The following is a 20,660-nucleotide window of genomic DNA, read 5'->3' on the forward strand; positions in this document are numbered from 1 at the left end:
CGCCAGGTACCTAGATTCACAGGACAGATTGGAAATTGTTGGCTAAATGTCACACAGATTCAGAGAGCTTGGAAATAGTCAATTTAAGGACAGATTTTAGATATGATTGTTATTTGAGATAATGGTGTGACTTTGCTTGGTGCAGTGGCATGGAACAGTCAATATTCTAGTTAGCTACTCCACTAGAGTATCCATTGGAGAGCTGGTAGCCCAGGTTCCTCACAGAGTGAGTGCCTCCTCTTCACACTCCTGCGAGACGGAGTTGAAAGTGGAAGGCAGGGCCTCCATGAGATAGAGAGAGTGATGTCTTGTCTTTGTAGTTGCTCACTGACCCATACTAACTGAAGCTCAAACAACCCCAGCTGCTATCACTTTCTGCTGATTTGGATCATGTAGGGAGGCAAAGAAGAGGCAAGGGGACAAAATGTGTTAAATGCATCTTAATGTAATTTTTGAAACAAATCTTTCCTGCTTTCTCTTTCAGCCCCTGCGGTCATTGTCGGTAGCCGATTCAAGATTAAAATCTGGAACCAATGTTCTTATTAATGCTCTGGGCAGCAACACCTGCTTGAAGAATATTGATATCAGTGGCAACGCTATGGGAGATACGGGAGCAAAGATGCTGGCCAAAGCTTTACAGATTAACACAAGCCTTGGGTACGTGTGGTGTGTGTTTAATATCAGTCATGTCGCGGTGACACAAACTTCACTCAGAAAGGAGGATAACTTCTGGAACTCTGAAAGCAACTCCAGTTTAGTAATTCTCAGTCCTCTAAATATTGCCCCTTCCTCCATTCAACAGATCTCAGCATTGTGCAGAGAAATAACTCGAATCAGCAACAATGTGAAGGTCTGCAGCCAATGGTTTCCCACAACAGGGACGCAAAGCTGCTCAAAAAGACAAAACTGCACCATGAGCATAGCACAAGCTGAGCTAGGAACACATAGTTTCTTAATTTCAAGCTGAGTCCGTAAAGTGAATAAAACTGCCACATTCCATGATCTTCCTTCATATAGCATCAGCTTTAATGTCAATTTCCCTAACCAGTTCAATGTCCTGCTGGAGAGCAAGTATACTTCCAGAATGTTGCCCTTGAACATGAGTCAGGGAAAGGTGTTATTACATTTCCATGGTTTGGCCAGGGTTTCCGCAATTGCAGCCAAGAGAGGTTTTGGATGCTGCTTCTACACCAGGTGGCCATGTCAGCCATGTCCAGTCCGTAATCTACTGGTGGTCGTCCACATGGTCTGGGGTAGATTGAGGCTTGGTTGTTGAGATCTTCAGTTGGAGATACTGGGTGGGAGTTTCCAAGCATACCGTAGCGTGTTTCACAGTGGCGGAGGCAGCTTGCCATTGACCAGCGGTGGGATCAGAATGTCCACAGGGTTTTCCATTCTATTTCATGCCTCCCACCTCCCGGAAACTCATGGTAGGGGTTTGAGATCGACGAGACCGGAAGAACAGCCTGAGGGTTCCGGCCAGTGTGTTTATTTGGATGTTCGGGCATTTTCTGTGTAAGCTTCCCTCCAGTTCCATCAGTGTAATGGAATTGGAAATGTTCAATTTAAGTCCAGATTGGGTTTTGTTGAGCCACGTGGTGAGTTGGGTGGGACATTGAAGCTCTTTCTGGATGGGAGGGTTCACATTGCTGCTGATTTGAGTTATTTTTCTGCATGATGCTGAGTCCTGTTGAATAGAGGGAGGGGCGATATTTGAGTGGACTGAGAACCCCTGAACTGGAGTTGCTTTCAGAGTTCCAAAGATTATCCTCAACAATGGGTTGAGTGTCAATGAGTTTGGTGTGATGACTTGAGGTCCATATAGGTGCACAGTACTCAGCTGTAGAGAAGACCAGAGCTATGGCACGAGTATGAAGCATGGTGGTTTTTGCACCCCTGTACCAGCAAGCTTGCAGATGATATTCATTTGTGATTTGGTCTTTTTGGCAGTCTTTCAAAGGTGGTGATAGTAATTTAGGGAGCACTCAAAATAGCTGGGAGTCAGGCCATACCACACTTTTTCTCCACAGACCCAGTAACGTTTAAGGTATTGCGTGCTTTGTGATATTCAGGGCGGAATACACTGAAAATGAACATCAAATATAGTGTTGCCTTTCTCTCAGGGACTGTAATTAGAATCTTTTGTTTCATTTGCAGGCAGGAAATCTAATCACAGACACAGGCATTCATATCATAGTTAACAATGCTCATTCTATACATAATGGTTACTACAGGCATTATTGGGTGGAAATTTCACAATATAGCCAGGCAGATAGGATCCCAGTATCTAACATACGTTGAACAAAGAACAAAGAAAATTAGAGCACAAGAATAGGCCCTTCGGCCCTCCAAGCCTGCACCAACCATGCTGCCCGACTGAATTAAAACCTCCTACCATCCGGGGACCATATCCCTCTATTCCCATCCTATTCATGTATTTGTCAAGACGCTCCTTAAAAGTCACTACTGTATCCACTTCCACTGCCTCCCCCGGCAACAAATTCCAGGCACCCACAACTGTCTGTGTAAAAAATAGGTGCACAATTGCGACCTCATTGTTTTCCAGTCATTAAATGATTTTAATACTCAACAAACGAACTCTGATTATCATCATAATCATTAGTACTTTGATGTGGAAGTCAACATCTGTGATATCCAATGCTTGGCTATATGTATTCAATATGAAATCCCCCCCTAACTTTCACAGTATTATGTTATTTAAAAATAAGACACATGGGATGATCTCATTCAATGGTCACAAATTGTGGTCACAGACTAGGGGTGTGTAAAAATCTGAAAATGATGCCTTAATTTTTCTGTGGACTTGTAATTTTGGTGCGATAGTCGTCATTGCCTTAAAGACTAAACAAAAGATGGTATTGTTTGAAGAATATTACATTTATATAAGCTGATCACAATTATCAATGACTGTATTTGAGGTACAGTGTAAATGATATTTTTACCTGTGTAACACTTGCTTCATCTGTGACCAGTTCCACTCAGAGCTGAAATGACGGAAGTAGTGAGCAGGTGTAAAGCAGCTAATAACAGTTCTGACTTTCTCAATGGCAGAACCGTGATTTGGGACAGAAACAACACTACAGCTGTGGGATTCCTGGATGTTGCAAGTGCTCTGGAGAGGTAATTGGGGAAAAAATATGGTGTTAATATTTATCTTGTGTAACTATTTCATTCTGTAATAAAATGTCAGAAGACAGGAAAATGTGGCTTTTGTTGTCTATGTTGACCAGATTAAAACAAATCAAAGATCATAAGGTCAGAGGTAGGACAGCCACTAATGACGGCACAGTTTCAGCTCCATTCATGACTCCCCAGATACTGAAGAAGTGCATGTCCAAATGCAACAAGGTCTGGAAAAGTGGCAAGTAACATTCGCGCCATACAAGTTCCAGGCAACGACCATCTCCAACAAGAGGGAATTTATCCCTTACCTCTTGACATTCAATGGCATTAACATCACTGAATCCTCCGCTATCAACATCATGGGGATTACCATTGACCAGAAATTGAACTGGACTAACCATATAAATACTGTGGCTACAAGAACAGTTCAGAGTCTAGGAATTCTGCAGTGTGTAACTCACCTCCTGACTCCCCAGAGATGCACTGCGGGAACTCACCAAGGTTCCTTAGATAATACCTTCCAAATCCACAACTGCTACCATTTATAAGGGCAAATGATGAAAAAATTAGGAAAATCCTTAAATATCAAAATCCAAACAACTTAAAACATGAAAGACTGGAGGATCATTGTCATGCAGTTTAGTCTAAGATCTAATAATCTGTCGCCATTACTAATGTTTATGATAAAGGCTTTGAAATAAGCAGTAGATGGAACAGGCATGAATAGATTAAACATTCAACAGCTTATCTTGAATTAGGGTTACATATTGTATCAAACAAATATTTAAACATTTCAAATTCAAAACTATAAACAAAACTGAGTAACTGTGAAGCCTGACATTTGGTCACCCAAAATGGGTCAGGTCCATGATAATGAGGTGAAGTAAAAATAATTGTACTGGTGATTGAAAGGTTTTGATTTGTTCAGCATTAGTCCCCCCCAAGTTCCTTTTGCTATTATTTTGTGACATGAATGAAAGGAGATCTGTCATTGCTTTAATTTTTTTTCTCAGAAATTATACGCTAAGATCAATGCCTTTACCAATGAGTGATGTATCCCAGGCTTATCGCAGCAATCCAGAGAAAACAGAGGAAGCCCTGCAGAAGGTAACAATGGCCACCTTCCAACTTGTGACAGCACCTTACCACGGACTGTGTTGTGATTTTGGATCTGCATATAGTTTAGCACTGGTTTGGAAACGTATAACAGGAAATATAAAACTTAAATGGTCCATTTCTGATTTCTAGATACAGTCATGTCTCCTCCGGAACAATCAAGTGAAGAAATTTTCTCCAGAACAGGCCTTTCGACTGCAAGAGAGAATTGTAACTAGCTCCACACAACAGGTGAGAAGATGTTTCATTGTTGACAAGGCAATCATAATTTATTGTTAATTCTCACCTAACATATTCTTCATGTCAATAATCCGCTTACCACCCATGCATGTATGATGCAGAAATATATAACCAAGACTGGGCTGATGGCTATCTTTAGCTGTCAATAGCTAAATTGTTTTTTTTCCTTGTCCCCAGGCTGTGATTTCAGAAGGCTTTCAAAGATCTGTCCACGACTCTATGTTCTTCTTTATCTACATGCTGCCCCTTAGTGACATTGTCTATAAACATGAGGCCACATTCCACATATATGCTGACAAAATTCATCTTGAATTCTGCACCATCCGATGAGCCCATTATCTTCCTGCTCTCCCATAGAATCAAAGAATCCCTACAGTGCAGAAGAGGCCATTCGGCCCATCGAATCTGCATCTTATCCAGGCCCTCTCCCTTGCCCTATTCCTGTAACCCCACAGATTTACCAGGGCCAGTCTATATAACCTACTCTTGGACACTAAGGGGCAATTTAGCATAGCCAATGCATCTAACCTGAATATCTTTGGACTGTGAGAGGGCTCCGGAGCTTTTAGAGGAAACCCATGCCAACACAGGGAGAACATACAAACCCAGACTGCTTTTGTATAGGGATTGTGCTGGAGTTGGAAAAGAGATTTTGGAAGCCTACTGTTAGAGGTAACCATTGGCCAGAATCCACAACTGACTTGTGACAGTTGATGTAGCAAAGTTGAATGAAAATTTTTGACATAGAAATTTACAATGGTAAATGTTGATAGAAAAATGTGGTCAAAAATTGTGACAACAGGAAGCAGAATTTGTGGTCAGGAAGTTCACATCCTATTTGGGACATGGAATATGGTATAGTGTCAAGCAATTGATCAAATCCACAGTAACTTGTTTTCTTTTTGGGCAGATGGTGGACAGTATGTGTGAAAGGGTACAAGAAAACTTGAACATCATTAACAGTGAGTCCATGAAAGAAAGACAAGAAGATGTAGCATTTGCTGAAGAAATCATAAAGGATGCTAAGACATTAACCACTGTGAGTACCTGAAACATCTAAAAGTCTATCCTCTTACTTCTGTGTCCTGCTGGAATGGCATATCTCTGTTCTGGAATATTAGTTGAGATATGTATTTAAATACATCACCTGTTCCTAGATTCAAGGATGACGTCTACTCAGGGTCACAGATTTCTGCCATGGATCTTCATGTGACTGAGCAGGCCAGTCCTCAATTGCAAGTCTTACCTTGCTGGCTGGAGCAGGATGTCCCATGAGGTAGTGGGAGCCAGAGTGCAGGATTTGCTTCCTTTTTTTTCCTTCACTGCCGCCTCTTTGCCTCATCATTAAGACATTTGGAATCAAAGAGTAATGCAGCTTGATAGACAAGTTGTCACCATTTTATATGTTTAGTAGCAAGCTCCTCCCAGTCAGTCCCCAGCCCCCTGCATGGATTGAGTGAAACAGGCATCACTTTGATCTTTGACCTTAATTATGACATAATCTAGGAAGTGCTAATGCTTTGATCTAGTATAACTCCAAGTGGTTTCGTATTTGTCCTTTTGGCGGAAGGCGGCATTTGTTATATTGAGACCATAATAAGCACGTTTTGTCAGTAGGAGGATGCCATTTGCAGTGGCTTCCCCACATTGTTTTTCCCAATGGCTCTGCTCCAGACACTGGAGTCACTGCCAACCTTGGAATTAATATTCCACCAGAAGGATGATCTTTTCTTTGGAGATGACAGAGAAGCAAGGTCAGAATAGAATGTTTCCTTGACATTTTCATTGGTGTTAGGGATTGGGGCATAAGCACTGATTTCAGTGGCATATTGGTCTGAGCAATCAGGGAAGTGTAAAGAATCTTTCATTTATACACTTGCTGAATTCTGGGGTTGCATCCAATATCTTACTTTTGATGACTAAAGCAACTGTGAACAAAAGGGTCACTGTTGGTTTTTTCTTTTCTAGTAGAAGTTGCTTATTCTTTCAGCTGCCCCTCAGGAAAACAGGTCTTACTGAGGGACTAAGGCTCCCCCAGTGAAATTCCCCCAAAGCCCTGTCCCTGTCTCCAATTCTCTATTGCCATAGGACTTGACAAATGGACACTAGTAGAAACCCATGCATGACTTTGTTTAATGTGGGGATCTTAGGATGTCATCGTTGTCCACAAGACTTTGACAGGTTACTAATCAAACTCTAGTGATGTGCCAAGCCACAATGACTGGGACCATCTTGCCACTGCAGCCATGTTCTACTTTCACAGACAGTGAGATGTATAATCATCTTCTTCTGCTGCCGAGGACTTTTGGACTGCATTTTGTCTGACGCCGCTCCCTGACCATGCCACCATGGATGGGTCCTACAAGGAGCAAGGAGCTCTTGGTGGCATCACTCAAGAGATAATCAGAGCGCACAAGCCACTCCACTATGACAATGTGGAGATGCATTGAGAAGTATGGTTTAGATAACAACCATTGCAAAGTATGTGATATAGCATTGTTATAATTTACTTAGCTATCAAGAGCGTAATATATTTATTAAGAATATATATTACAGCTAATGTTTGACAGACATTTTGGCACTGTAAGGTGAATTTTACCTTGGACTTTTATGAGTACATTATTAATATGAACAAACCTGCAGCATAACTCTGAATTTGTCCACATTTGGCCACTTTGCATGACTGTACAGCTCAAATAAATTCAAACCAATTAAAGTTTCAATGTCATATGACCACATATGTTATTATTTTTAATATTTTGGGGGTTTGTTGTGTTACTATGTAAAACAGGTTTGTGGCTGTGTACGTGTCTGTATGTGAACATAATTTAATTAAGCTCGTGACTGAGTGTCTACAGTGTTCAGGACATCAAATAAGTCTTGGTGTGAAAAATATGCACTTGAAGTAAATACGGTCAAGTTGAATTTTCTGCAGCTAAATAAACCATGCATTTGGAGATATGTGAAGGTCTGGATTTTGAGCAGTTAAATTTCAACAGGATTTTTAAAAAATTTACAACTTTGAACATGTCATCAATAAAGCAAGGTCATTAAATTTTATTTAACCTAAACTGGAGGTAATAGGGAGAACATAAAAGATTTTATATTCTGAGAGAGTTAAGTAACAGAAGCGATAAAGACAATGGAATCAAGGTGAAAGAACATAGAGACTACTTAAGGAGAGATTTTAGAACATAAGAAATAGGAGCAGGAGTAGGCCATCTAGCCCTTCGAGCCTGCCCCGCCATTCAATAAGATCATGGCTGATCTGTTGTGGCTCAGTTCCACTTTCCCGCCCTCTCCCCATAACCCTTAATCCCCTCTCTTATCAAGAACCCATCAACCCGCTTCTTAAAAATATTTAGCGAGGCAGCCTCCACCACTTCAACGGGCAGAGAATTCCAGAGATTCACCACCCTTTGAGTGAAGAAGTTCCTCCTCAACTCCGTTCTAAACCGCCTCCCCTTTATCTTGAGGCTGTGCCCCCTAGTCCTACTGTCTTTTTTGAGCGGGAAGAGTCTCTCCACCTCTATCCTATCCATCCCATTCATCATCTTATACGTCTCAATGAGATCTCCCCTCATTCTTCTAAACTCTAACGAGTACAAGCCTAGTTTATTCAGCCTCTCCTCATAGCTCAATCCCCTCAACTCCGGTATCAGCCTAGTAAACCTCCTCTGCACTCCCTCCAGGGCCAAAATATCCTTGCGCAGGTGCGGCGCCCAAAACTGCACACAGTACTCCAGCTGCGGCCTCACCAATGCCCTATACAGCTGCAGCAAGACCTCCCTACTTTTATATTCAATCCCCCTCGCTATGAAGGCCAGCATCCCATTCGCCTTCCTGACCACCTGCTGCACCTGCAAGCTGGGTTTTTGCGACTCATGCACGAGGACCCCGAGGTCCCTCTGCACCGTCGCCTGCTGCAGTTTTTTGCCACGTAAGTAATAGTCCTTCCTACCATTCTTCCTACCAAAGTGGACCACCTCACACTTGCCAACATTAAATTCCATTTGCCATTTCCTGGCCCATTTGCCCAGCCTATCTAGATCCTTCTGCAGACTCTCCACACCCTCCGCACAATTTGCCTTTCCCCCAATCTTGGTGCTTAGGGAGTGGCCATGTGAGACTTCCTGGGATGCTGTTCTGTTCTGGAAAAGAACTGTGAAGAAGCAAAATGAGATGGGTTTATAACTAACCCGGAAAAGTGTTTTTCAGAAAACAGAGTTCTGTTTTGAAATTTCTTGTCTTTCCACAGCAGAGTGGGAGAGAGTGAAAAGTCCTGAGACATATTTTCCCTACAGTAACAGTGGATTTGCCTTGTATTAATATTACTGGAATTTTTACAGTAAAACCAGTTTTACAAGGGATTGTTGCCTAGAGTAAGCTATGTTTGTGAGTCCAACTTAGTAGGAAGCCTTTTTTGGGGGACTGTTCTGTAAGACTAATTTTAACAATGTAAATGTAATGTGTTTTTAAATTTTCTTTTCTTTTGGCTAATAGACTTTAGTTTAATGTTTAAAGTCCCAAAAATGGTAATGGAATTTGTGACTTCTTGAAATACATAAAGAAAAGAGTTGTGATATATAAGTTTCCCTTTGGGATTTGATTTGCATGGCAGTTAACATCTGCCATATCTTAATAGTTTTCGAGAAGTTTTTCTTAGGAAGACAGGAAGTATAATGAATCCATTAGCACTCGCTCTAAATAGTGTTTTGGTTATGAAATTGCCCATGTTCACAGAATTGACAAGTATATAATGTTTTTCCAACTCCTGGTAACCAGCTGATAAGGGTTGTAATGAAACAGCCTTCTGGGCATTTAAAATAGGAATATTTTGCTGGGCTGAATGATCTTTCTTAACCTTCATCTTTTCTCATGTTCTAATAAGTTAACAACACTAAAGAGAATCTGGCCATGTTGGTCTCATCACACCAGACGTGTATTCCTCTCACTAGATCTTGAAGCAAATTTCAATTTTCTCACCCATCCTGATACAGTTTAACCAAGTTTCCCTCTTTCCAACTGCAACTCTTCTTGTTTTACAGGTGTTACCGACCCTCTACCAAGTGGGTAACACTCCACCTTTACTAAGAACAGTGCAGCACAAGCTGGAGTCGGCCGCTGACGAGATCTCCCAGGCTGTGAGTGAGGAAATCCAGGTAGGAAGCAGCTAATCTCTGTCTTTAAAAGCTCCGGTCACCGTTTCCCCCTCACAGATTTTGTGCTGATGTTTCCTCTGGGGAGACTCGGGTCCTGTTGTGTTTATCCAGTGTTTATAATATGCCCTTATCTGGGAAATCACGATGCTGACTTATTCAACTGATCCCAAGAAGCTCAAAAATATGGCAATGAGTTGACATCATTTGAGTTCTCGCCTGTGAAATGTCTCACCTGTCATTTACTAGTTATTATCCGGTGGGACATTTGTGTAGCAGTGGCAGGTTTCCTGAGAATCTTCTCATCAGATATTCAGGCTGATATGTTAATGTGGCTCCAAACATTTGCCTAGTTCATAGCCAAACAGGGAATTTAGACAGAGGGTGAAGCTTAAATGTGATTGGCCTGTGCACAGATGCATGGAATCTCTAACTAGCCTGTGTACACAGAACCATAAATCTAGAATCATAGAGTTTCTACAGTGCAGAAAGAGGCCATTTGGCCCATCAAGTCTGCACCGACCACAATTCCACCCAACCCTTATCCCTGTAGCCCTATGTATTTATTCTGCTAGTTCCTCCTGACACCAAGGGGCAATTTACCATGGCCAATCCAAACAACCTAACCCGCACATCTTTGAATTATGGGAGGAAACGGGAGCACCCGGAGGAAACCAGGGGAGAACATGCAAACTCCACACAGACAGTCACCCAAGCCGGAAATCGAACCTGGGTGTCTGGTGCTGTGAGGCAGCACTGCTAACCACTGTACTACTGTGCTGACCCTGTTGATCCGCCTCTGTTTGCACCAAGCACTTTCAGTCATGTGAAACTGCTCTTCGGTTCTGAAAGTTTAGTCAATCGCTCCTAAAACTGGATGTTGGTGAGGGGCTACACAGGAATCAGAAGGATATTGCTCATAGCAGAAAAGACATTCTCAATGTCCTTCGGAGAAGGATTGTGGCAGGACTGCTGTGTTTTAGTTCATTTGTACTGGGTATACTATTCTTCTAACTCTTCACTTTTGGGTTTTTGAAATGTGGATAGATTCTGAGTAAACATATCATCTTCAATGTAATTGATATCCCAAATCACATTCAAAATCAAATATATATTAAGTTTTAAGCTGAATCCAGCACTAAATGAGGCTTAATTTGAGCAATGTAGTTGAAAGGGAATGATATAAGGTTCTGAGTCATGACTCATTCAGCTGGCTGCTCCTGAGGTAAGTCAAAACTCACTGATAGCTGGACACTGTCCTCAGGATTACCACCTCAAGACTTGCTGTCATCAGTTCTCTTAGCCAAGCAGAGTTGGTGTCCACCTGAGGCTTGGCTGCTGACTCAGAAACCTAGGGGTGAAATGCCATGTGTGGTTTGCTGGTATTCTGTGTGCACAAAACATCAATTGCAGAGTAACTAAGACCTGCCTCCACAAATTCCAAGGCCAGTTATAGGGAAGAATGTGGGAGAATGGGAGGGATGCTCCTGGCAAGTCAATTCTAGGCTACCTGATTGCAGAAGGGCGTGTGGCTACGCTAAACATTAGTTTCCTCTTCTTGTGTGAAGCAGCTCCAGAAAGAGATTTCTGTCAGAACAGCAGACTCTATCTAAGCCATTGAAAGGTGAAGGCAGAAGAAAACTGGTTCACTTTGTTGATCAGTGAGCCCTTAATGACTGACAGCCTCAGAGACTCAAAATGCTGTTGCTTTGAATAGGGTTTGCAAGGACCTGAATGGGGCTGGGAAGGACATCACTGAATAGGGCTGGGAAGGCAAATTCAACATTCGTTTCTAGAGGGTGACATCGCTGATAAGTCAAGGGATATTGGGGGGTGGTGGGAAAGCCGGATCAGCATATTGCATTTGATGATCAGCCATGATTAAAATGGATGGTGGAGCAGGCTCGGAGGGCTGAATGGTCCACCCCGCTTCTATTTTCTATGATTGTGGGAAAACTGTTGTCTTTTAGTTGTAATATACTGAATGTAATATAGAACATAGAACATTACAGCACAATACAGGCCCTTCAGTCCTCGATGTTGCACCAACCAGTAGAACCAATCTAATGACCCTCTAATCTAAACTATTCCAATATTATCCATATGCCTATCCAATGACCATTTGAATGCCCTTAAAGTTGGTGAGTCCACAACTGCTGCAGGCAGTTGATTCTTTGATTGATTGATTTGATTGATTGATCCTTTGATTGCTTCTCTTCTGGGTTTTAGACATGTGAACAGATGGTGAACAAGTGTATCTTTGTGATTATGAGGGTATTTTATGATAAAAGGACTGTAGTCCGATGTAGGCTGTGAATGTTCATTTACAGAGGCAAAAACTGATAGTGCTGTTGTGGGAAATTATACATGTGGTCCTTCTGACTTTCCCTTTTTCAATTGAGATTAACTTTGACCCAAAGCATTGTGCCTCTACTGCTCAGGATTTCCCAGGGTTACCTGGAGCATGGTTTACTTTTTCTGGTAATGTAAACAAAAGCTGTATGCCATTCCAGAGACAGCATCTGGCAGATGGAAGATAGAGCTGAGGGCATGGTTGCTAAGTTTGCAGATTATACAAAGCTATGTAGTGGGAGAGGTAGTGTTGAGGAAGAGGGGAGGCTGCAGATGACTTAGACAGGCTAGGAGAATGAGCGAACAAATGGCAGATGGAATACAATGTGGGAAAGTGTGAAGTTATGCATTTTGGTCGGAAGAATAGAGCATAGACTATTTTCTAACTGGGGAGAGGCTTCGGAACTCAGAAGCACAAAGGGACTTGGGAGTCCTGGTTCAGGACTCTCTTAAGGTTAACAGGCAGGTTCAGTTGGCAGCTGGGAAGGCAACTTCAACATTTGTTTCTAGAGGGTGAGAGCACAAGAGAAGGGATGTACTGCTGAGGCTGTATAAGACTCCAGTCAGACCTCATTTGGAATATTGTGAGCAGTTTTGGGCCTCATACTTAAGGAAGGATGTGCTGGCCTTGGAGAGGGTTCAGAGGAGGTTCACAAGAATGATCTCAGGAATAAGGGGTTTGTCATATGAGGAGCGATTGAGGAGGCTGGGTCTGTACTTGATGGAGTTAAAAGGATGAGAGGGAATCTAGTTGAAAATTAGAGAATACCGAGAGGCCTGGATAGAGCGGATGTGAAGAGGATAATTCCAATAGTGGGAGAGACTAGAACCTGAGGGCACAACCTCAGAGTGAAGGGACGCTTCTTTAAAACTGAGATAAGGAGCAATTTCTTCAGCCGGAGTGGTGAATCGGCGAATCTGTTAATCTCATTGCCACAAAGGGCTGTGGAGACCGGATCATTGAGTACCTTTAAGACAGAGATAAATAGGTTCTTGATCAATAAGGGGATCAAGGGATATAGGGAGAAGGCAGGAGAATGGGGATAAGAATCATATCAGCCATGGTTGAATGGCGGAGCACACTCAATGGGCCCAACTGGCCTAACTCTGTTCCTATATCTTATAGTCTTATGGTCTTAATATGACCATAAGGGTGTCACAGCACAAATACATTCTAAGAGTTCAGTCATCCTTTAAATTATTTGCAAGTTCTCACAAGCATTTTATAAAGTTAATTATCTCTTTTTGATTCTATTCTTAGACACTTATTCAATCTCTCATGAAATCCACCAGCATCCTCTGTCCTAATGTGCTGCAGAAAGTCAACATAGAGGAACAGATTGTTAACGAAGTATTTGGCAAAATCGTTATTCCCAAGAACTTTACAAGGAGTGTGATTATTGAACAGGCTGGATTGGAGATTGTGAACAAACTCAGGTCTGGACAGTCCTCCACCTCACAGTTACTCTGGCTTTTCATTAACTAATGGGGAAACAGAGGAGATTTTTGTTCAAAGTGTCTCTGGCCCCATGAATATTCAATGAGATACAACTTAATATTTTTCTTCAAAGTAATTTGTTTTAATCTCAGTAGAAGCTCATCATCTTTTTATCAATGCATAATGTATGAATGGACAATGAGAACTATGGAGAGCATAAAGTCTAGAATGGGGTCATTTTTAGCTCGTTGTGAAAAATGGTCCCCCGAATTACCTTTTAATGAACCCTAACCCTAATACAAATTTCCCTGAGCCTTCTCTGCCAGAACGTTTTTGTCTCTGTTTAATAATAAAAATCTCATTTCAAAAGGCAAATAATTTTTAAATGTTTTAGCATTAGGTAGCTTGATGTTCTTAATATCTATTGTATATGGGATGCATTAGCATTGTCCACCTGAGCATTATTAATTTTAGCATTATTAATTTTAGAAACAAGGGCTAAGATATTTGATGGATTTTACCTTCTCAATGCCTGGTCATTGTAACATGGAAATTATCAATTAAAATAACAACTTAAACGTGTTAACGAATAATCTTTGTCTCTCTTGGCTTTGGATCAAAAGTGAAATGAACTGTGAAAGTCTCCATCCCATATACAACAGATATTAAGAACATCAAGCTACCTAATTGATGGCAATTGACTTAAAAAAAAGAGAAAGAGAATTTGGGCTGGAAATGTCAAACCCTTTGTGGGTGACAGAAAGTCCACTGAAACTGGGATTTAAAATTTGTTGTTAGGGGTAACATGAGAAATACTGACCTCAGACAGTCATTGTGAAATCATTAGTTTAAACCAATGACGTCTTTTCTTCTCAATTTTTCAAACAGCGCAGAAAGCATGGAATTACATCAAAAAGTAAAATTTTTGATCGCTATTCTTTTTATCAAGTACTAAACTAATGGCTTCTTCATAAACATAGTAGGGAGGGAATGTCCAGCCAAAGCAAATGTCACTTATAAGCTGACCTGTTTGTGAATTGTAACCATGCCAATACCCTGGTATAGGTGAGGAGGGCATGGGTTTTTATACCCACACAGCAGTAGGGCAATGTTAAATCATTTACAGCACAGCTCAGAGCTGGTGCCTCTGCACTCTGCTTCTTGTTTTGGAAATAGACGGTTTCTGCTGGAGATCTTGTAGCTGTTTCCTGTCACTTTTTAAAATGCGTTTTCTAAATTTACAGAAGTTCATTTTTATTCTTTGGACTAGCATTTGTTTCACATCCCCAATTGCTCTTGCATGGGGCCATTTAAAAATGATCCACAATACTGTGGATGTGGAGTGACATGTAGGTCAAACCAGGTAAGGATGGCAGATTTCCTTCCCAAAAGACATTAGTGAAACAGATAGTCATCACTGACTTTTAATTCCCAATTTTTAAAATTGAATTTAAATTTCACTATCTACTATGGTGGGATTTAAATCCAAGTCTCCGGAGCATTATGTGGGTCTCCAGATTACTAGTCCAGTGACAATACCACTACGCCACTACCTCCCCAGGGGAAGTAAGGTAGTAACGACCCTTTGATATCATTTCTCTATCGACCCATTCCTGTCCAATTGAGCTGCAGTTACATTAGTGTCAAGACTAACTAGCTCACAGTGTAAAGTAAAATTGTCCCACGGAATTTGTGTTCACTTGTAGCATTGTTACTAAAATTATCTCACTGGCAGGGAAGATTCTTGATTAGCTTCAATAAATAACAAAGAGTGTTTGTTTTGTGTTGACACAGTGAAGTGAAGCTTCATGTCACTGCTGCTCTAATTGACCACTTTGTGGACCACATTCTGAAGGACCTGACCATTGCTCAGCAGAAGCTTGTGAGTGTTGCTTTGTGCTCCATTGTGTTCTAAGTTTTTATTTACTATAATAGAATCAAATCTCATAGCAAACTAATAGTACAGTTAATGTAAAGGTCAAATTCTATGCAATCTGCCTGTCCAGGGGACACTTTCATCCTTTCCTTAGTCCGCACTGGAATCATTAGATCTTTCCCACCTCCCTCACACTGATCTCTGGTACAGGAACCAGTTTTCAGTTCTCTTCTTCCCACCCCCACCACCCACAGGGGCCACCACACCTACCCCTTTCCCATCCCTCATTGGGCAACCCTCCCATTTGTGAGCTACCCCTTGTTCCCCATCATCCCACAGGGGCCCTCTCCCATTCCTCAACACCTCACAAGGACCATCCTCCCCATTTGCTAGTCTGCTGAAGGAATCCATTACACCACTGTGCAGCTACTTTGTTCTTTTTCCAAGCATATACGGGTTCTAACTTCACCTTTAACCTCTCAGAGAGCCATTCTCTACCGTCCCTTCCCCTAGTTACCATGGAGACGCTCTCCCGCTCCTCATGTTGCCATTTAATATTCTGTGCTTTATAACCTATTTTACCAGGGAACTTTCCCAAACTAATCATCATTGTAGGAAGGTCAATCTGATTTCCAACATACACAATAATACTGAGGAAGTGAACTGCTGATGCAATGATTACATACAAGATTTAATTAAGGGAAATTGAAACAGCAAAACAAACCAATTGGCCCAATCAATGTTCATCTTCTATCTAATGAGTCGCCCTAAGTGCCTAACCTGGTTTTCACCCCTGTGTTTTCAAGTAGATCTGGACAATTTACAGGCTTGGGCTGACAAGTGGCAAATAACATTTGCGCCACACAAATGCCAGGCAATGACCATCACAATAAGAGACTCTAACTACCATCCTTTGACATTCAGTGGTGTTATCATCACCAAATCCCCCACTGTCAATGGAGGGTTACCACTGACCAGAGACTCAACTGGACTCACCACATTAACACAGTGGCTACAAGAGGCAGGTCAGCGGTGAGTAACTCACCTCCTGATTCCCCAAAGCCTATCCACCATCTATAAGGCACCAGTCAGGAGTGTGATGGAATACCCCCCATGCCTGGATGGCTCCAACAACACTCAAGAAGCTTTACACCATCCAGGACAAAGCAGCTCGCTTGATTAGCACCACATCTACAAACATTCAATCCCTCCACCCACCGACGCTCAGTAGCAACAGTGTGCACTATCTTAGTGCTGGCTAAGCACAAAGGATAGTGCTTAGCCAGCACCAAAACACTATCCTTTGATGCTGGCTAAGGATCACCAAAGATCCTTAGCCACACCTTCCAAATTCACGACCCCTTCCATCTAGAAGGACAAGGGCAGCAGATACATCGGAACAACAATATCTGCAAGTTCTGCTCCAAGCCACTGACCATTCTGACTTGGAAATTTATCACCATTCCTTCGCACTTGCTGGGTCAAAATCCTGGAATTCCCTCCCTAACAGCATTGTGGGTCAACCCACAGCGTGTGGACTGCAGCGATTCAAGGAGGTAGCTCACCATCACCTTCTCAAGGGCAACTAGGGATGGGCAATAAATGCTGGCCAGCCAGCAATGCCCATGCCTCACAAATGAATAAAAAATAAATTCTCAAAACGTGAAAGCAAAACGTACAGAATTTTTTTTCATTCATTCACGGAATGTGGGCATCGCTGCTCCCCTAATTGTCCGTCCCTAATTGCCTTTGAGAAGGTAGTGCTGAGCTCTCTTGTTGATAACTGACTTGCAAGGCCATCTCAGAGGGCATTTAAGAGTCAATCACACTGCAATGAGTTTGGGGTCAAATGTCAGCCACGCTAGGAAAGGAGGCCGATTTCCTTCCCTGAAGGACATTAGTGAACCAGATGGATTTTTATGAAAATTAAGTTTTCAATTCCAGATTTACTTAATTTAAATTTCCCAGCTGCTGTGGTGAGATTTGAACTCATTTCTCTAGATCATTAATCTAGGTTTTTGAGTTTCTAATCATAACTATTCAATGTTCTCATGTTACCAAATAAAAGTGTAAGGCTTCTCTACACACTTAAGACTGATAACCTAATTAGCATTGCTCTGTAATTGTTTAGCTAAGGCCTACTGGATAGCTCTAAGAGATTAACAATGTGGTAACATTAATTTTGGAAGTTTCTTCCTTGAATCTGATGCCAGGCCTTGGCTGTGGAAGTTAATGTCTACCTCAGTACTCTAGATAATGGTTCCTAACTTCCTTTCCTAACAACTTTCCTGCTAGCAAGTGTCTATGAGCATCAGTTGAAGATAGAATCATCCTTAACTGTGATTCTGTGACTGGAACTTTATCGCCTCGGCCATCCCAGAATCAGGGTAGGCGAGGCTCACAAAACAGCATTCTCTGTTGGTCTTGGATGGGATCTTATGAGTTCAGGTGGGCGAGGCAGTAAAATACTGGCATCTGTGTCCAAATAGCATGATGGCCCCTATGAGAAGAATGGCCACTGGCTAATCCTTGAAGACAGCCAACAACTATCAGCAGTTACAGAATGAGAGAGGAGAAAATGAGAAAAAAAAGACACATTTTATTACTAGACTTTCAGTGATGTATACATGGACAAGAGTGCATTTATAAATCTAAGGGATTCAGGTTAACCTTACCCACCTGGGAGAAAACTAACAAGATCATGTCAGCCAACTATTTTATACCTCACATGATTTCCCATTGCACTGTGTGATCAATCTGAGCAAAGTGCAAGATAGCCAGCTGATCTATGGTGTAGTTATAGTGATGGAGTGGAAACAGCTTCAAGAAAATTCTTGGCCAATATGTTTGATACAGTGTTCAAGGAGGAAGACAATAAACATTTCCACCAGGATATGAGATATAGCCCTTAACAGTGGAATTCAACAAGTAGCAGGAATCATTGTCTAGTCACAAGAACTATAATACATTCAGGAGTGATTCTATGCTCATTATTAAATCATCCTCTCTGTTATTTAATGAGGTTTTTGTTCTTTAAATTCTGATTCATAATTGTATTTGTTTCTGCTATTCAATTACACACAACGAACTAAGTCTTTCTCTATTTAGGCCTCTTATGCATCAAAACCAACAAATGGAACATCATCCTTAGACAAAGCAACTGCAGAAAGCTCAAAAGATGAAAACATCACCAACGAGACCAAGGATTCAATGAATTTTCCCAATAATGTCTTGGCACCAATAGAGGTATTGTTCATAGCAGCTGTCCAGATTGGGATTTGACTTTTTTCTCTGATGCCTTTTTGTCCTTGTGATCTTCACATGTGCTTTTGAGCTGACACAGTAATAAATTCTTGTCTATTTCATGATTTCTACAATAATTTAGTATATTGTTTCTTTTCATGGCTCACCAAAGACTTGAAGGATTGTCAATTAGGTTGTTTTCTTTAGTTAAGTATTCTTTACAGTGTAAACAAAGAAAGATTTTGGTTCCAGGGAACATAAGAAGAGTTTGATACATAATAATTCAAACCAGGTTTCAGACCAACACTCAGTCGTCAATTCAGTTTGTCCTTTAGGTTCAATCTAATTTCCCGGATGAATAGTCGCATTGGAGGCTGGAGTGCATCTGTTTGAAAGATGAATTGTAAAAATAAGGAACCTGTTCAAAAGCGCCTCCGAGATTCAATATCAAATATTGGCCCTGATTTTACCGGCACGTCCGCCCTGAAATTGGGGTGGGCAAGACTCGCAGAACAGCATTCCATGTTGGCCTTGGGCACGATCTTACAAGCAGGCGTACCAGTAAAATTCCAGCCATTGTGTTTACAAATTAAGTCATCACCATGTTAAAGTTGAGCAAGACTTTGCCTACATTGGCCCCTAATTAAGTAGTACCTTGAATTTAAAATTCTCATCATTGCTTTCAAATCCTTCCATCCCCTTGCCCCTCCCTATCTCTCTGATGTCCTCCAGCCCTACAACATTCTGAGATATATGCACTCCACCATTTCTGGATATCCCAAATTTTAATTGTTCCACCAGGCCCTAAGCCCTGGAATTCCCTCCCTCCCTCCTTCCCTCCCATCTTTCAAGCTGCTCCAGGGCTTTGGTCACCTGCCCCAATATTTTCTCTTCTGGCTCAGAACTTGTTTGATAATGCTCCTGTAAAGTGTCTTGGGGCATCTTGCTATGTTAAAGGTGCTACACTAATTAGGGCGTTCATGTTTAGAGGTAACTAACTATCTTTCAATCAGCAACTAACATTGGTGCACAATTGGATGTATTAGTGGCAGTTTTGAATCAGTAATGGATATCTGACTGCGAATTCCAATGCAAAGTATGAAGAATGTCAGAATAATAGTATAATTCTTTCAGTTATAAATATCAGTGATATTTACAGATGTAATATGGGGTGGAATGGCTTTTTTCTGTGCCATAACATTTTTGTGATTCTGTCATGCACCTTCTATAGAGTGTGACTCTGCTTCGCAGGAAGACAGTACATACCAGGAGAATCAGACCAACCACAGCCATGAACCGTAGGTGATGTTAACATATTTATTTGAATTGATTTGCTGTTGATTTCTGACCTAGGAAAACAATTAAAGCCAATATTAGCTACAAGAGCATCACATTCAAAGGAAAGGAAGCATGCATCTTACTGTGTATGATTGTAGTAACTACCCATATGTAGTGAGGGTATAATCTTACAATGTGTTTGACAATAGGAACCATGGTAGCCTTCCCATTATCTCGTGATTACTGGTAACTCCAAACAAGTCAAGGCTCCTTGGGCAAGTCATTTTTAGATAAAGTTTCCTAGCTTAAGGGTGCTACCTTTCCATTGAGTCCCACTGCAACTTTTTTGCCCATATTTGCCCCACATTTTCCATAGTCTGTGAGGTGGGCGAGATTGCTGTCGTCAACTTGTGCTTTAAGAATGTATCCCCTTAGCTTGAAATGCTGATGTGAGTTTTTCTAATTAAAAAAAAGCTAATTCACGACACCTTAACAGAAACAGAAGAGAGAAAGTGATTTTTTGTTTAAAAAAGTCAATCGTTCAGTGGGATATTTGGAATAGGGCGAACTACGCCGATGTATAATTAAATTAATAGTTTTATAATATTGTTACCATGCACTGATGCTGGGCTGGGTACTACTGCATGTCAATATTTTGTTAAGTGTTTCTTTTTATAGTTTGTTGTCAGAAAACTGCCTAAAACAGGCAGGAGTAGTTACATAAAATAAGAAAATAGTGCAGATGCTGGAATCTGAAACAAATAAAGAAAATGCTGGAAATACTTAGCAGGTCAGGCAGCATCAATAAGGAGAG

At 41.3% G+C, this 20,660-nt stretch overlaps 1 protein-coding gene and 1 long non-coding RNA gene across 5 annotated transcripts in view; one reads left to right on the top strand and one right to left on the bottom strand.

Annotated features, from left to right (window-relative positions):
* carmil2 (capping protein regulator and myosin 1 linker 2) overlaps positions 1 to 20,660 on the top strand; it is a 151,638-nt gene that overhangs the window by 91,821 nt on the left and 39,157 nt on the right. For all 3 annotated transcript variants that reach the window (XM_080187061.1, XM_080187062.1, XM_080187063.1), the window contains exons 21-30: positions 485 to 657; positions 3,073 to 3,141; positions 4,158 to 4,251; positions 4,393 to 4,491; positions 5,411 to 5,539; positions 9,549 to 9,662; positions 13,273 to 13,448; positions 15,244 to 15,331; positions 18,434 to 18,571; positions 19,800 to 19,866. In XM_080187061.1, the coding sequence (XP_080043187.1) occupies positions 485 to 657; positions 3,073 to 3,141; positions 4,158 to 4,251; positions 4,393 to 4,491; positions 5,411 to 5,539; positions 9,549 to 9,662; positions 13,273 to 13,448; positions 15,244 to 15,331; positions 18,434 to 18,571; positions 19,800 to 19,866 (1,147 nt within the window). The remainder of the gene's footprint in view (positions 1 to 484; positions 658 to 3,072; positions 3,142 to 4,157; positions 4,252 to 4,392; positions 4,492 to 5,410; positions 5,540 to 9,548; positions 9,663 to 13,272; positions 13,449 to 15,243; positions 15,332 to 18,433; positions 18,572 to 19,799; positions 19,867 to 20,660) is intronic.
* The window catches only part of LOC145341961 (uncharacterized), a 36,808-nt gene that overhangs the window by 14,010 nt on the left and 2,138 nt on the right, over positions 1 to 20,660 (bottom strand). The window contains exons 2-4 of one of the 2 annotated variants that reach the window (XR_013886476.1): positions 19,835 to 19,917; positions 18,736 to 18,953; positions 2,964 to 3,133 (exon numbers count right to left, since the gene is read on the bottom strand). This is a non-coding gene — a long non-coding RNA (uncharacterized LOC145341961). Of the gene's footprint in view, positions 1 to 2,963; positions 3,134 to 18,618; positions 18,954 to 19,834; positions 19,918 to 20,660 lie in introns of those variants that run through there. The other variant, XR_013886475.1, reaches the window with a different exon arrangement.

The sequence above is a fragment of the Carcharhinus amblyrhynchos genome, chromosome 4 (assembly GCF_965287045.1).
Source record: "Carcharhinus amblyrhynchos chromosome 4, sCarAmb.v2.hapA, whole genome shotgun sequence".
Lineage (NCBI taxonomy): Eukaryota > Metazoa > Chordata > Chondrichthyes > Carcharhiniformes > Carcharhinidae > Carcharhinus > Carcharhinus amblyrhynchos.